This window comes from Chiloscyllium plagiosum, unplaced genomic scaffold, assembly GCF_037043375.1.
Source record: "Chiloscyllium plagiosum isolate Xiang-an unplaced genomic scaffold, Cpla_swu_hap1 HiC_scaffold_10, whole genome shotgun sequence".
NCBI classification, from domain to species: Eukaryota; Metazoa; Chordata; class Chondrichthyes; order Orectolobiformes; family Hemiscylliidae; genus Chiloscyllium; species Chiloscyllium plagiosum.
In genome coordinates this window covers 34748593-34766871 of record NW_028270148.1, presented here as the reverse complement: position 1 = coordinate 34766871, position 18279 = coordinate 34748593, and the positions used below count along the sequence as shown (strand labels likewise).

Below are 18279 nucleotides of genomic sequence, written 5' to 3'. Positions count from 1 at the left end.
TTAGTAGATATTCCAAAATGCAATTCTAAATGCATCTATAATCATTTAATCCAGGAATTATTTTACTTCTATATCCCACAGAACTTCACTAATACCTTTGAAGCCATCACTGCTCGAAGATAAATTCAGTTACTGCACAGAGAAAATTAAAACAATAATAGAAGACATTTAACATCTCAACTAATCTTAGTCTCATGAACAAAAACAACCTTTTCACCTGAATGCAGATACGCACATTTTTCTTTAGGAAGAATGAGCTGCAGCCATAACCGAACAACATGTTTTCTTGGCAAGAATAATAATCCAGAACTTTGAAACAACAATTAATAGCAGAAAGTGTAGAAAAGTATTTGCTGAAAGCAAACCACCAAAACATTCATCTTCTAATTCTTCCTTTCATTTTTAAGGAAGTATTTACAGTGGAAATCTGTCAATCCATCTTCTTAGCTCAAGGAGACATTCACAAGATTACAGTAAATTCAAATCCAAGCAGTTCTACAAGACAGACTGTGAATACAGTTAGCATATAGCTCTGGTTATAATTTGATAACCAGCAAATATATTTTCTAAAACTGCAGAACAGTGCACATTTATAGTTTGAGAAACAGTAAGACACCAAAATCTTGTCAGTATTCAGAATTCAATTTTACAGAAGCAAATTTGTATTAGCATTTGCCTTCAAAAATGAACACATAATAGCAAAGAATGAGATTGATCAAATGTCAGAAAACGCCACATGATTTGATCACAATTAATATAATGAATTATAATGATTGATATATTCTGATATAAGCTACAGAGTAATTGTTAAAAGTGTATAATAAATTGGATAAATATTACATAAATAAAATTGAATGCTTGTAACATCTTCTCCATTCATCTTGTAACTGTGACCCATGAAAATGTTGCAAACAATTTTCAAAGTTGCAGCTTTGTTCAGGAGATAGATAAACTTGTGTTTACTTTAAGACTACAGTGGCAAAACTCCAAAATATCATTCAGATAGCTCTAGAGATGTTGGCTGCTCTACAATGTATTTGAAACATTTTATGTTTCTGTTTCAAGCAATGTTATTTAACATGATAATTTGATTAATATGATCTGTAACAAATGTGAAGTCATATACTTTATTTACCAAACAACAGCAAATTACTCATCATTTTCACTTTTGAGTAAATGGGAATAATATTCCAAAAATTACACAGCTCAGGTCAGAAGATAATGATTTAAAGTGAGTGTCAAAGTGTAAGTGTTTTTAAAGAAGTAACAAGTGCTCAATATAAACACAAATTACATAGTCAACACATAGACAATTTGAATGGCAACTGGATCTTCAATTCTAAAGGAGAAAATATTTTAAATGGCAGATCAACCAATATTTACATACAGTTTTGAAGCGGATAAAGTTTTATCAATTACATTATTTGAGAATACTGTTAAAAAGACTGTGGGAATCAAACAAAATTGAGACTGCACTATGGAAACAGTTAATACAATAAACTTAACTCCATTTTTGAAAATAATGTTTTTCCAGTCTGTCTGACCTCAGAATACAGAGTCCCAAAGTCTAATAGAATTCAAAATCCCCTTTGAAATGCAAATTTTTAAGTTCCATTCAGACTTTAAAACCTGCAGTAATTACATGTCTACTAGTCACATAATAATGTAAATATGGCTCAAGATTATTACAAGAATCAGTCTTTTTGTCTATTGTAGGTAAGCATACAAAATATTGATAGGGTTTATTCTTGGGCAGTACATAATGTGATACAAACTGTAAATACAAAAGTCACAATGCATTTAGCAATCCTTTATTGAAGATAACAAGGTGGTTATGATCACTGTATTGTATGAAACATCACAAATATCATACAGGGAATATACTATAGTCAGTACAGGGAAGGACCAGAGTGGACAGACCGTGGCAAGTAAGAAACCACTTGTGCACTCTTCATCCCTATCCTAAAACAACCCCATAATCTCAACAAAGGGTCAAAACACCTGTTAACATCATCTTCTTCAGGACATTTTCATTGTTGTAGCTAAAATCTAGTGAATAAATAAAAACACTGGCAATAATCATACTCTCTAAGCCAAGAATCATACCTACACAATGAACCAAACGATTGGGGAAGCTGGTTGTAGGCACCAGTGTTCAAGGGTGTATGGTAACAGGCAGCTTTCCAGCTTAAAGACTTAAATGAGGGGAAAAAACAAAGTTAGAGAGAAATACAAATGAACTCAATTTTATACAAATTCAAATCAGCATCACTCATTAGTATGTTTCAATCATGTATAAGGGCAATGAACATTGTCTACAATACACCATTAACAGACAAGCTGCATTATTTAAATCTTAAAAGGCATCCATAGCATGTGTATTGTGTACAAGTGGATACATTCATTGCTTTCTCTGCTCTCAATGCTGCTCAAATCCCCTTCCCCTCAACCATTAACTTAAACTTAAACTTTAATACATGCATAACTCAAACATACTCAGTAAAATCATGTTATTGCAGAAATACAAATCAAACTAAGAATTTTCAAGTACCTTAAAAGACAGCCACTCTGTACCATGCCCATTCCACAATGAATGAAGAAAAAAAAAATCACTGAACAAAAATTTTAAAAATTCTGTAAAGCTTAAATTCACAATAGAATATTTTAAATTGCATTTATAAATCTATGTGATCTCTAGTTTTGAAATTGTTAATGCAAACAACTCTTTTGCAAAACTATACCCCAAGTTTACACAAGGCTGTCTCTTTATTTCTGCTGCAAATCAATGATACTAATAGAAAACCACATGTAGAACAAAATCACGATTTACAGTATGTGAGAAAGGCAAATTTTATAGCAATATTTTCAACTTCTGCAATAATGAGTGGGATGCTTAAAGCAAATGACAATTGACATAGAAGCATAAATTAATCTATTCATTTTTGTCCAGAGGTTCCGCTTAGCAAGAGCTTATAATCTACACATGCTTGAAAATCATAAGGGAACTTTACCATACATTTGCTATATTTATTGCCAAATGCAATGTTATCTTCAAGCAAGCCGTAGACAACATATACTGCATATCTGACAGCAGAGAAAACTGAGTATTTGGTAGTACAGCAGAAATTGAAGTGAAGAATTACACAAAATAAATTTCTACAGCATTCTGCTTACTGCATGTTCCCTCTGGGCCTGAGATAGGTGCAGAAGCTCTCAACCTTGAACCTTGCAATCAAGTAATGCCTTATACAGCAATTTGTACATGCTCATGTCCGGTGAGTTAGATTTAAATTAACAGTACTTAGTGCATCTTCCAAATGAAACTAGAAATCCATGCACCTCAGGTACTTTATTACACCTCCTAACAGCATCACCATTCTGTCAGGCAACAAGTTGGGTACAGATGCAATCAGTATGTCTGAGGCAGTCAACAAAATACTGTTTTACAGGAAGATGCGCAAGAGTGGCAATATTAGAATATGCAAAAAGAAATGAACAAATGGTGTATAATTCTAACAATTAAGCTCCTCCTGCCCTTATGACAAAATGACTTTAAAAGAAGATCCTTTGGATTTTTAATTTCCCTTGTAGTAAATAAAAGGTGTGTGAACGAAGGTTTCTTCCATATTTCAAACCAGGAAATTCTTAGCGATTCTAGCCTATTTAACTACCAGGGGTCTTCAAGATCTGCGGAACCCTGTGAGAAACAAAATAATACTATTACATTTGCAATCTCCATGACATGTTCAGAAGTTTTTCTGATGCCCTACCTGTTGAATATTTCAAATAAAAAAGAAAGAAAGGGGTTTACATTACTTTTAAAAATTGGAATAGCTTAGCACCAAGTGATAAATGGTGTCTTATATATGAATACACATCATTTAACACCTACCCTTTATAACATGTTGGCTGGATTCTTAAGCAAATAATAACTAGAGAAAAAGGTAGTTAAAATTCAACGTTTACTCAAGCCTAATTGAAACGTGATTACCAGCAACAATACAAATACTGTAAAATACCTTTTTTGAAACTTTTCAAGAGTTCTAATGTGCTTATCTACAAATATACAATTAATTGTACTATGTGATCTTTCAATATAAATAAGGGTCATAAAATGGTTCCCAGAAGAAATTTTATAACAATTACCAAATTAATCTAATTTTGAATTATATGACACTACATCTTGAGTTAGCTTTGTTCTTCATCAATTTCTGATATCTTTCACTTGCATGGGCAAAAACTTGTTAATTGCAAGAAAAGGAAAGATTAAATCTATGGCAGGAGGTAGAAAGCATGAAAAATATTAACCCAATGAGCATTTCTTTTAAATTATGAATTAGTACGGTTTAAAGTTTATATATAACATAATATTTCACACACAGGAATGACACAGAAATGATTTACAATGTAACTAAATTATAGGTAAGTTTTCCACGATATAGGTTTCAATTTTTCAATAAATAGTCTCTAGATCAAGTGTGCTCAAGCTTGCTATACGTTTGATGATTTGTATGCTGACATTATCGTATGCTTGCAATATGATGTCTTGACTTGCACAGTCCCCACTAGCAAGTTCCTTTTCCCTGCAATTTCTGTAGAACATTAAAAACAAATAATGGTACTCATACACATCATTTCGAACTTGAGGCCAGCATATAGCTGATATGTGTAAATTGAAGTTTAAGGTGGAGTCTTTTTAAAGCAAGTCCTGTTTGCCACAATGAAAAGTTGAATGAATACATCAATTCTCGGGGGGCAGGTATCTCCATTACATTTTCATTACATTCAACCACTAATCAAAAGGCGATTTTGGTGAAGACTTAAAGCTCAGATTGTGGATCAGGTTGTAAGTTTGCCCACGGAGATGTTTCGTCACCATGCTAGGTAACATCATCAGTGAGCCTTTAATGAAGCGCTAGTGTTCTGTCCCGCTTGCTATTTGTGCGTCTTGGTCTGTTGTGGTGGGTGATATCACTTCCATTTCTTTTTCTGAAAAGTTGGTAAATGGGTTCCAAATCAATATGTTTGGTAACGGAAACTAAAAGAGAAAATGCTGGAAAATCTCAGCAGGTCTGGCAGCATCTGTAAGGAGAGAAAAGAGCTGACGTTTTGAATCGAACTGACCCTTTGTCAAAGCTGGTTTGTTAAAAGAGTTCCGGTTTGAATGCCAGGCCTCTAGGAATTCTTGTGCATGCCTTAGTTTAGACTGTCCCAATCAAATTGGTGTCCCTCTTTTTTTTGTGTATGGTTACTAGTGATAGTTGATCATGGCTTTTTGTGGCTAGTTGGTGCTCATGCATCCTGGTGACCATCAACACTAAACAACAGCAGACCAAGATAAAGACTAACCCTACAAGAAAAACTGGCCAAGATCTCACACAGCAATAACACAGAGACTTGGATAAAGAACCTGTTGACACTGACACAGACACAGAAAAAGGCCGTCCTAGTAGGAGGGATGCAGACAAAAAGGACTTCCGAGCAGCAATGAATCCACCCTGAAAGACAACGCACTTAGGGAAGAAATCCAGTAAGCCATTAAACAGACTGTAGCATCATCACAAAACAGAAAGAAGAGAACACCCTCAAAACACTGGAAAGGAAAACCCTGAAAGGACTCAGAAGAGAGAGAACTATCATAATCCTACCAGCAGACAGGCGCATGACTGTCATCCTGAACAGAACACAATATATTGAAAAAGCAAACACACTACTCGCAGATACCAAGAGGTGGCGATGGACCTGACTCCACAACTAGAAAACCGTATTACAGCATACCCAGAAGAAACTTCATAAGACAGATGAAATTAACAAGACAGATGTTTAAACAATGAAACCCAAAGGATCCAACACATCCCATTTCAACAGATTACCAAAAAGGTAAATAAACAAGGGGCCCCTCTCAGACCCATAGTCTTACTTCCCAGTACACCGACATACAGGCAAGCTAAGGGACTGCAATGCAAACAGAAACACACAGCAGAAGACTCGAGCCACTCCACCCAGAAACTCCTCAACATCAAAGACACCAAGGTAGAGGATGAGGCGGCCATGGTTTCCTTCGACGTGACTGCCCTATTTAAGTCAATAAACATCACCCGAGCCAGAGAAACACTGACCTCACTCTGCTGTTTGACCAAGGACACAAACATCAGCAAGGACAGAATCCTCAAACTTGGAGACCTGTGCCTCAGAACCCACTTCACCTTCAACTACAAATAAATCAATGGGACACCTATTGTATCACCAATATCCAAACTCTTAGCAGCAGCAGTTATGCAGAGGTTAGAACGAACAGCCCTTCCCACGATCCGCAATGTGGATGACACCTTTGCCATTACAAAAAGCAACAAATTAGAAGAAACCCACAAACAAAAACAACAGCATCCTTACAGTATAAAATTCACCAAAGAGGAAGAGAACAACAAGACTCCCCTTCTGAGACTGCACAGTAGAACGAAAGCCAATGGAGAGCATCTACAGGAAAACTATGCACACTGACCAGATACTCAACTAGAGGAGCAATCATCCCAATACCCACAAACGAAGCTGCATCAGAACATTATTTAAACAAGCTACAACACACTGCAGCACCCAGGAACTATGAGAAGCAAAGAAAAAACACCTACACAACGTATTCAGGAACAATGGGTACCTGATATGCGCAGTCCACCAATTCCTGTGCAACAGACATAAACAAGACGACAGAACACGCCCAGAGACTCTAGGCACACTGCCATTAAGTAAAGACATCTTGGGGCTGACGACCAGATTACTCCGGCCCCTCAGCATCATGGTAGCCCACAAACATACCAACACACTAAAACAGCTACTGATGAATTTAAAGGACCCCGTACCAACAACCAGCTGAATGATCATAAACTGTTAGGGTGAACAGAAAGGCTGGTAGGTATGGAAAATGCTGGATGACTAAAGAAATTGAGGGTTTTGGTTAAGAAAAATAAGGAAGCACATGTCAGGTATAGACAGGATAGATCGAGTGAATCCTTAGAAGAGTGTAAAGGCAGGAGTATACTTAAGAGGGAAATCAGGAGGGCAAAAAGGGGACATGAGATAGCTTTGGCAAATAGAATTAAGGAGAATCCAAAGGGTTTTTACAACTACATTAAGGACAAAAGGGTAACTAGGGGGAGAATAGGGTCTCTCAGAGATCGGCAAGACGGCCTTTGTGTGCAGCCACAAGAGATGGGGGAGATAGTAAATGAGTATTTTGCATCAGTAATTACTGTGGAAAAGGACATGGAAGATATAGAATGTAGGGAAATAGATGGTGACATCTTGGAAAATGTCCATATTACAGAGGAGGAAGTGCTGGATGTCTTGAAATGCATAAAGTAATTAAATCCCCAGGACCTGATCAGGTGTACCTAAGAACTCTAGGTAAGTGACTGCTGGGCCAGTTGCTGAGATATTTGGATCATCGATAGTCACAGGTCAAGTGCCGGAAGACTGGAGATTGGCTAATGTGGTGCCACTGTTTAAGAAGAATGGTAAGAACAAGCCATGGAATTATAGATCAGTGAGCCTGACATCGGTAGTGGGCAAGTTGTTGGAGGGAATCCTGAGGGACAGAATTTACATGTATTTGGAAAGGCAAAGACTGATTAGGGGATAGTCAACATGGCTTTGTGTATGGGAAATCATGTCTCACAAACTTGATTAAGTTTTCTGAAGAAGTAATAAAGAGGATTGATGAGGGCAGAGTGGTTGACGCCATCTAAATGAACTTCAGTAAGGCGTTCGACAAGGAAGCCCATGGGAGACTGGTTAGCAAGGTTAGATCTCATGGAATACAGGGAGAACTAGCCATTTGGATACAGAACTGGCTCAAAGGTAGAAGACAGAGGGTGGTGGTGGAGGGTTGTTTTTCAGACTGGAGGCCTGTGACCAGTGGAGTGCCACAAGGATCAGTGCTGGGCCCTCTAATTTTTGTCATTTACATAAATGATTTGGATGCGAGCATAAGAGGTACAGTTAGTAAATTTGCAGATGACACCAAAATTGGAGGAGTAGTGGACAGCAAAGGAGGTTACCTCAGATTACAATGGGATCTCGATCAGATGGGCCAATGGGCTGAGAAGTGACAGATGGAGTTTAATTCAGATAAATGCGAGGTGCTGAATTTTGAGAAAGCAAATCTTAGTCAGACTTATACACTTAATGGTAAGGTCCTGGGGAGTGTTACTGAACAAAGAGTCCTTGGAGTGCAGGTTCATAAGTTCTTGAAAGTGGACTTACAGGTAGGTAGAATAGTGAAGACGACATTTCGTATGCTTTCCTTTATTGGTCAGAGTATTGAGTACAGGAGTTAGGAAGTCAAGTTGCAGCACATTGCAGGACATTGGTTAAGCCATCTTTGGAATATTGCGTGCAATTATGGTCTCCTTCCTATTGGAAGAATGTTGTGAAACTTGATAGGGTTCAGAAAAGATTTACAAGGATGTTGCCAGGGTTGGAGGATTTGAGTTATTGGGCGAGGCTGAATAGGCTGGGGCTGTTTGTTTTTGGAATGTCGGAGGCTGAGGGGTGATCTTATACATGTTTATAAAATCATGAGGGTCATGGATAGGATAAATAGACAGTCTTTTCCCTGGTGGGGGAGTCCAGAACTAGAGGGCATAGGTTTAAGGTGAGAGGGGAAAGATATAAAAGAGACCTAAGGGGTGACTCTTCACACATAGGGTGGTATGTGTATGGAATGAGCTGCCAGAGGAAGTGGAGGAGGCTGGTACAATTGCAAATTTAAGAGGCATTTGGATGGGTATATGTATAGTAAGGGTTTGGAGGGATATGGACCTGGTGCTGGCAGGTGGGACTAGATTGGGTTGGGATATCTGGTTGGCCTGGACAAGTTGGAACGAAGGGCCTGTTTCTGTGCTGTACATCTCTATGACTCAATATACAAAATACCCTGCAAAGACTGCGACAAACATTACATTGGACAGATGGGCAGAAAACTAGCCACCAGGATACATGAGCACCAAATAGCTACACAAAGACATGACCAACTATCACTAGTATCCATACACAGGTGAAGAGGGACACCCATTTGATGGGACAATATATCCATCCTGGGACAGGTAAACAAAGAAACGCACCAGAATTCCTAAAGACCTGGCATTCAAACTGGAACACCATTAACAAACATTTCGATTTGGAACCCATTTACCAACCTCTCAGAAAAAGAACTGGAAGTGATATCACCCACCACAACAGACCAAGACATAAATAACAAGCGGGGCAGAACACTGGCGCTTCATCGAAGGCTCACTAATGATGTTACCTAACATGGTGACGAAACGTCGGAGAATAAATCTACCAGTTCAGCATGCAAACTTACAACCTAAACTATTCGATATATAGGAATTTTTTTAAAAAGGCACATATTTTAGAAATTTGTGTCTTTCATTTTTTTAGATGAAATATGCTGTTCTGCTTGCACACCCAATTTCTCAACCATTACCCATATTTTCACACACCGTCACAAAAAAAATTTATAGTCTACAACTTTGAAAAACATTTAATCAAATCTTTATTGAAAATAATCAACTACTACCTTGTAAAATAACGAGCCTGGTTTAATCTAAAAGAAATTAGCCAAAATAATTTCTTGAAGTTAGTTGTGCATTAGCTCAGAGAGTCTGTGCAGTCTCAAACAATACATAGCTGTGCATATAGTCTAGGTTATTTCCTAAACAATCTGACAGCTTTGATTATTTTAAAGCAAGATAATCAAAGAAACAGCAACATACATGTAAATGTTTGCATTAAAATCAGAAATGTGTGTAAAACGGTGCACTTACTTAAAATGGGTTTATAAAAATTGCAACTGCAATGTACTGAAATGCACAAATTTGTAGTCATTGCCTGCAGTTTACATCTTAAAAATGAAATAGCAGTGCATCCTCAGCCATTTATCAAACGTAAAACACAATATCTGGTTTCACGTTTTACTTTGGATATTTATTGTATTGAAGAAAGAATACCCATATTAGCATGTAATAACTGCAAGTTAAACAGTGGTCCAGACATGGTATAAAGCTTTATTACACATTCAAAAAAAGACAAATCCCCTCTCTGGCTGAATACTGCAAAAAAGCAAAAGCATGCCCATAGTCATTGTTTACAAATAACTGACATTTACAATAAGCATGATGGATTTATCAATATCATAGTATCTGTTCTGAATCATGCATTTAATGTGTTTACATTTTTACAACCAAAAAACTGACATGCTACAAATAGGTATTAAAAATTAACTGTCACTGCTTGGGCAGTTATGGTGATCTGACCAAAAAATCTAATCCGCAAGCACAAAACATTTTTTTAAAAAAAGACATGCAACAGAGGTCACAAATTCATGCAAAGTAATAAATTTTAAAACACAATTGATACACAATGTTTGAATCATTAAGTTTTAAGGGGTTTCTCATTTCTTACTACATCTTCAAATCAGTTCAGTGTACATCGTCAGGACGAGTCTCATCAGCCTGCAACCTGGTCTCTGATTCTCTAGCAGGCATTACTGCACTGGAAGCAGCTTGTTCGGTGGTATTTGCTTCCCCCTGGATCTGAGCTAGCCTGTAACTAGCCAGCATCTCCTCCATTAGATGACGATAGCTCCCCCTATGATTAATTCTCAATTGTCTGAGTGTCTCGAGCAATTTGCCCGGTCTTGTTCCCCTTTGATCTGCTCCAGTAGGGTCCTTTTCAAGATTCAATACCCCAATGTGAGTAAACAGCCTATAATATTCTTTCAGACTATCAAACTCAAAATTAATTGTCAATAGGAGTTCTCGTGAGTAAATATGCATTAAAATATCTTTGAAACTACATCTGTACAACAATACTAATTAGTATTAAGATTAGAGGTACAATTCAATAAGTAGGGTTTCAGTTTTAACGGCCTGCATTGTAGTACCCTTTTAATAACTGAACTTTCAAAAGGCATTAGCCAATATTAAAACTATCAGTTGATTATATACTAATTTATGGAATTATTTATTGATAAACAGGTTTTAAAAATGCTTCAAATTTAAAAACCTTTTTAGTCAATAATCTGCTTTCAACATGTAATAACCTTAACAGTATTCAGAATAAAGACAAATACTAAATAATATCAAAACACAAATACCCCATCAGCTTTTCCAAGTCATAATGATTTGGAGCACTAAAATGAATTTTTTTTACTTAGGTTTTCACAGGTATCAGATATTATGTAACAGGCTGTGTCCCAACTGTTTTTTTTGGTTCAGCATTGGCCTCTGAAGTATATACTCAGCAGTGCCTTCCAGAACCAGAAGTCAGTGTTGTAAACAGTATTGGTATACTGATCGCCGTGCATGTACCTTTGCCATGCAGCTTACAGGCAATATTGGTAGGAGGTATTTCTACAGAAACAATCTCAACTGAATACACGTAGAATTTGCAGCTTTTACTCTGTATCTTACCCTATTCCCAGCCCTATTCAAAAAGGGAGGGAGATAAAAAGCAAGTAACTATAGGCTGTTAGCCGAACACCTATCATTGGACAAGTATCAATATCAATTATTAGGAAATAATAGGAGAGCATTTGGAAAATCATAACCTAATCAAGCTGAGACTTCATGAAATGGAAATCACGTCTGACTAATTTATTAGTTTGTCGACGAATTGTTAATGAAAGTGGATGGAGGGGAATCGGTAGACATGTTGTATTTGGACATCCAAAAGAAGTACATTAAGGTACTTCACAAAAGGTTAAGTTCATAAGAGTCCATGATGTTGGGGGTTGTATATTGGCATTGATAGAGAATTTGCTCATGAGTAGCTACAAAAGCTGCTACACAAAGTACATTAGGGGTACTTTTGTACAAAACACAAAGCTAGCACACAGGTACAGAAAGGTAATCAAGTATTGGAATGTTGGGCCTTATTTCAAGGAGGTTGGAATAAGAGTAGGGAAATATTACTGCAACTATACAAGGTGCTGGTGTGACATCATCTGGAGTACTGAGAGCAGATTTGGTCCCCTTATTTAAGGAAGATAACATTTCACTGGAGGCAGTTCACAGAAGGTTTATCAGTATAATCCCTGGTATCAGGTGGGGAGGGGGGGGGGGGGGCGGGATTGTCTTATGACCAAAGCTTAGGTTGGGGCTCTACACGCTGGAGTTCAGAAGAATGGGAGGCATTGAAACATTTAGGATTCTAAGGGGCTTGACAGGAGAAATGATGAGAGGATGTTTCCCCTCATGGGAGAGTCGAGGACCAAAGGGAATGGTTTCATAATAAAAGAATGGTCAATTTAAGTACAAGTAAATACAGTATGTGTGCAATCTTCTCTGTACACATACTGTATTAGCGTTTTTGATTAGAGATATTCGTAATCAAGGTATTTTAGTAATTACATGATGTGCCTGTTTTCATAGTTTCATTCTAACAGGCACTATAAAAAAATAAAATAAAACCAAGAATTCCTTCCTTAATATTAAATCATATTATAAAAGTTAGTAATTTGCCCCTAATTCCTGCTGGTGCTACTTAAACATAATTTTGTTCATACTTATTTGAGGGTTTATTTTGTTTACAACCTTTCCACTTGCATCACAATAATTATTAAACTTCAACATATGATGCTAAACTCACATTCAATGTACAATGAATAAAGGACTACTTAAGCAGAGTATCACAAGGCTTTGTGACAAAAGTATCGATATCACAGGTTTACAAAATTGTCCCTAGTTTGCAGTATTTGTTCTGATCACTTAAATATTTATAAGTAGTACTGTAAGATTCATACACAGAAATATCAATAACTCAATAATACACAGAATAAACAAACTTTTCCCTCAAGTTAAAAACATAAAAGCATCAATGGATATCATATTTTTGGACTTATATAGTGTAAAATGTTTCCCAAAATTCTAAGAAATATTTTAGCAATTTTCACAACTATTTCCATTTTCTAAGTGGAAATGGATATTTAATATTGGTTGTTTAAATTTCAAAATAGACTTAGCCATTACAAAAAACAGTACATTACAGATCCACCATTAACTCCAATTTTCTTTTTGTCCTTTACTTCTGAAACAATACTTTGGTCCCATGGAAGTTTTACATTTACCCTTTTGTTGAAACAAATCCTTTGAAATCAGAGGTCAAACAACATATGCCACTATTACCCAATGAATTAGTCACAAGCAAGTGACTAAATGGGAATCCAGGTATGCTTCACTTCTTTTCTGAACAGGAACTGAAACATTGAGTAACAGACAATGTGATCCTGGTGGGGTCAGAATCTTATTGCTCATATTGCATGATATATGCAACTTTTATGAATTTGTTGGTGAAGTGCTAAAATGCAATAAAAATATACGAATATTCACAAATGGTGACAAGTTCATCCATAGTGACTCAACGGGGCTTGTTATTTAAACATTTTCTGAGGCATGTGGCTAAAACATTACTGCCATAGTGACACAGGTAGCTCATCAGCATTCTCAACTGGACAACACTGGCATATGTGATTAACAGGGAAAACAAGATTCAGAACAAATTAATTAGACTTTGTGATATAAAGTATACATTTCTGCTGAATTCTTATGCTCATCAGGAATGGAAACACAACTTCACTAAAGCAGCAGCAACATTGTCAGACATTTTTCAATCAGACCCAATAATAACATGGAATAAATTCAAACAATAAGTATCAAGCCTTGCGGTGTTTTTAGTATTCCCCCAGGAAAGCCCTGCTGTCTTCTTACTTTTCCCCAAGAAAAGCCTTACTGTGTTTTTACTATTCCCCCAAAAAGTCTCCGCTGCAATTCCTACTCCACCCCAGGTCCTAGTTCCCAGCCCTTCAGTATTCTTACTAATCTCTGTCCCCCCCCCACCAAAAAAAAACCCAGAACTCAGCCGGCGACGTCGTTGACGTCACGCGTCACATCACTTCCACCTCTGCCCCCATGGTGAGTGTCATTTCTGTTGGTGACATCACTCCCCACCTCGTACCCACACCCACTCAAGTGACAGTCTCACCCTTAACCCTTAACAACTTCTCCTTACAATCCTCCCACTTCCTCCAAATCAAAGGGGGAAGCCACGGGCACCCGCATCCAGCCTCTTTGTCGGGTATATGAAACAGTCCATCTTCCATAGCTACACTGGCACCATCCCCCACCTTTTCCTCAGCTACATCAATGACTGTATTGACACTACCTCATGCTCTCACGAGGAACTTCACTCTCACCTTTCACCCCGATCTCAAATTTACTTGGACCATCTTGGACACTTCCCTCACCTTCCTGGACCTCTCCATCTCAGTAGACAATAGGTGCAGGAGTAGGCCATTCTGTCCTTCAAGCCTGCACCACCATTCAATATGATCATGGCTGATCATCATTAATTAGTATCCTGTTCCTGCCTGATCTCCATAACCCTTGATTCCACTATCCTTGAGAGCTCTACCTAACTCTTTCTTAAATGAATCCAGAGAGTGGGCCTCCACTGTCCTCTGGGGCAGAGCATTTCACACAGCCACCACTCTCTGGGTGAAGAGGTTTCTCCTGAGCTCTGTCCTAAATGGTTTACCCCGTATTTTTAAGCTGTGTCCTCTGGTTCGGCACTCACCCATCAGCGGAAACATGTTTCCTGCCTCCAGAGTGTCCAATCCTTTAATAATCTTAAATGTCTCAATCAGATCCCCTCTCAATCTTCGAAACTCAAGGGTATACAAACCCAGTCACTCCAGTCTTTCAGTGTAAGGTAGTCCCGCCATTCCAGGAATTGACCTCGTGAACCTACGCTGCGCTCCCTCAATAGCCAGAATGTCTTTCCTCAAATTTGGAGACCAGAACTGCACACAGTACCCCAGGTGTAGTCTCACCAGGGCCCTGTACAGCTGCAGATGAACCTCTTTGCTTCTATACTCAATCCCTCTTGTTATGAAGACCAGCATGCTATTAGCCTTCTTCACTACCTGCTGTACCTGCATGCTTACCTTCATTGACTGGTGTACAAGAACACCCAGATCTCTTTGTACTGCCCCTTTACCTTATTTAGGTAGTAATCTGCCTTCCTGTTCTTGACATCAAAGTGGATAACCATACATTTATCCATATTAAACTGCATCTGCCATGCATCTGACCACTCACCTAACCTGTTCAGGTCACCCTGTAATCTCCTAACATCCTCCTCACATTTCACCCTGCCACCCAGCTTAGTATCATCAGCAAATTTGCTAATGTTATTACTAATACCATCTTCTATATCATGAACATATATTGTAAAAAGCTGCGGTCCCAGCACGGTTCCCTGCGGTACCCCACTAGTCACTGCCTGCCATTCCAAAATGGAGCCGTTTATCACTACTCTTTGTTTCCTATTAGCCAACCAATTTTCAATCCAATCTAGTACTTTTCCCCCAATACCAGGTATACTACATCTACTGGATCTCCCTCGTTCAAATTCAGAGTTACATCCTCAAAAAATTCCAGAAGATTAGTCAAGCATGATTTCCCCTTCATAAATCCATGCTGCCTCTGACCAATCCTATTACTACTATCCAGATGTGTCGTAATTTCATCCTTTATAATAGATGCCAGCATCTTTCCCACCACTGAGGTCAGACGAACTGGTCTATAATTTCCTGCTTTCTCTCTCCCACCTTTCTTAAAAAGTGGTACAACATTAGCCACCCTCCAATCCGCAGGAACTGATCCCGAATCTATTGAACTCTGGAATATAATCACCAACGCATCCAGGATTTCTCGAGCCACTTCCTTCAGTACTCTGGGATGTAGACCATCAGGCCCTGGGACTTATCAAGCTTCAGACCTAACAGTCTCTCCAACACCAATTCCTGGCAAATAGAAGTTCCCTTAAGTTCAGGTCCTTCAGCCACTGTTACCTCAGGGAGATTTCTTGTGTCTTCCCCAGTGAACACACATCTGAAGTACCAATTCAAATCTTCTGCCATTTCTTTGTTCCCCGTAATATATTCCCCTGTTTCTGTTTTCAAGGGCCCAATTTTAGTCTTAACCATATTTTTGCCTTGCACGTACCTAAAAAAGCTTTTACTATCCTCCTTTATATTTTTGGCCAGTTTCCCTTCGTACCTCATTTTTCCTCTGCGTATTTCCTTCTTAGTCCTTCTCTGTTGTTCTTTAAAAGCTTCCCAGTCCTCAGTTTTCCCACTTATCTTTGCTATGTTATACTTTTTCTCTTTTAACTTAATATGTTTCTTAACTTCCCTCGTCAGCCACGTCCACCCATGCCTCCTCCTAGGATCTTTCTTCCTTTTTGGAATGAACTGATCCTGCATCTTCTGCATTTTACACAGAAATATCTGCTATTGTTCCTCCACTGTCATCCCTGCTAAGGTATTGCACCATTGAACTTTGGCCAGCTCCTCCCTCATAGCTCCATAGTTCCCTTTATTCAACAGAAATATTGTCACTTCCGATTGTACCCTCTCCCTCTCAAATTGCAGATTGAAGCTTATTGTATTATGGTCACTACTTCCCAATGGCTCCTTCACTTCGTGGTCCCTGATCAATTCTGGTTCGTTGCACAATACCAGATCCAGAATTGCCTTCTCACTGGTAGGCTCCAGCACCAGCTGTTCTAAGAAACCATTTCGGAGACACTCCACAAAGTCTCTTTCTTGAGTTCCAATACCATCCTGATTCTCCCAGTCTACCTGTATGTTGAAATCCCCCATAACAACTGTCGTAACATTTTTGCGACGGGCCAATTTCAGCTCCTGATTCAACTTACGTCCGACATCCAGACTACTGTTTGAGGGCCCGTAGATAACTCCCAAGAGGGTCTTTTTACCCTTAGAATTTTTCAGCTCTATCTACACTGACTCTACATCCCCTGATTCTAGGTCCCCCCGCGCAAGGGACTGAATATCATCCCTTACCAACATGGCCACCCCACCCCCTCTGCCCATCAGTCTGTTCTTACGATAGCACGTTAGGCCTTGAATATTCATTTCCCACGCCCTCTCCACTTGAAGCCACATCTCAGTCATCCCCACAATATCGTATCTGCCAATTTCCAAAAGAGCCTCAAGCTCATCCATCTTATTTCTAATGCTTCGTGCATTCATGTATAGTATTTTTAATTTGTTACTGCCCTCACCCTTCCCATCAACTCCTATTTCACTCAACCTTACAGCATGATCCCTTTTTGAGTTTTCTGCTTCATTGATACAGTTGTCTTTCTTGACTTCCCTAGTTCTAACTATCCCTTCAATTTCCTTCTTAAACATCCAGTTTGTCCCCTCCCCCCGCTACTTAGTTTAAATGTAGCTGTGTTGCAGTAGCAAACCTGCCTACCAGAATGCTGGTCCCTAACCTATTAAGGTGCAAACCGTCTCTCTTGTATAATTTATGCTTACCACAAAACATACCCCAGTGATCCAAGAATTTAAGTCCTTGCTTCCTGCACCAGTTCCCCAGCCACACGTTCAAGTCCATTATCTCCCTGTTTCTCACCAGCCTGAGGAACTGGAAGCAAACCGGAGATAACCACCCTGGACGTCCTGCTTTTCAGCCTTCTTCCTAGTTCTCCGAAGTCCCACTGTAGTATGTTCCTCCTCTTCTTCCCGACATCATTTGTGCCGACATGTACCACCACCTCTGGCTCTTCACCTTGGTCCTTGAGGATTTCCTGCATTCTGTCTGTGATGTCTTTAACCCTGGCACCAGGAAGGCAACACACCATCCTTAAGTCCCGCCTGCTGCCACAAAAACCCCGGTCAGTTCCTCTCACTATGGAGTCCCCTATTACCGCAGCTCTGTGCGATGTCCGACTCTTCCGCTCTGCCTCCACGCCAACTTTCGATTGACAGATCTGGCTGCCTCGCGGACTGGCAGTGTCATCTGTCTCTGACAAAAGATTCAACTTGTTCCTGACAGGTACTTCCCTCGGGGTCTCTTGCACCTGTCTCCTCTCTGCCTTCCTCATTGTCTGCTTTCTTCTGCTCTCTTCTGGTATGGTCGGTGCAATAACCTCGCTGAAGGTCTTATCCAGAAAGATCTCGTTCTCTCGGATGAGCCTGAGGTCCTCGAGTTCTTTCATCAGGGCTGCAATATGCTCTGTCAGTAGCTGAACGTGCACACACTTTCCACACTTATACGAGCCAGACACACCAGAGTGACCGACTTACAGACATCTACTAAAATCCCACAGACTCCCAAGCTACCTGGACTACACCTCCTCCCACCCTACCTCCTGTGAAAAAAACATCCCTTATTCCCAATTCCTCCA

The 18279-nt window shown here is 39.0% G+C and overlaps 1 protein-coding gene across 6 annotated transcripts in view; it reads right to left on the bottom strand.

Annotated features, from left to right (window-relative positions):
- Positions 1–1710: 1710 nt before the first annotated feature.
- The window catches only part of ppm1ba (protein phosphatase, Mg2+/Mn2+ dependent, 1Ba), a 229672-nt gene continuing 213103 nt past the window's right edge, over positions 1711–18279 (bottom strand). For 5 of the 6 annotated variants that reach the window (XM_087991269.1, XM_087991267.1, XM_087991266.1 and 2 more), the window contains one exon: positions 9537–10727. In XM_087991269.1, coding sequence (XP_087847395.1) covers positions 10479–10727 — 249 coding nt within the window. In that variant the 3' untranslated portion in view covers positions 9537–10478. Of the gene's footprint in view, positions 3698–9536; positions 10728–18279 lie in introns of those variants that run through there. The other variant, XM_087991271.1, reaches the window with a different exon arrangement.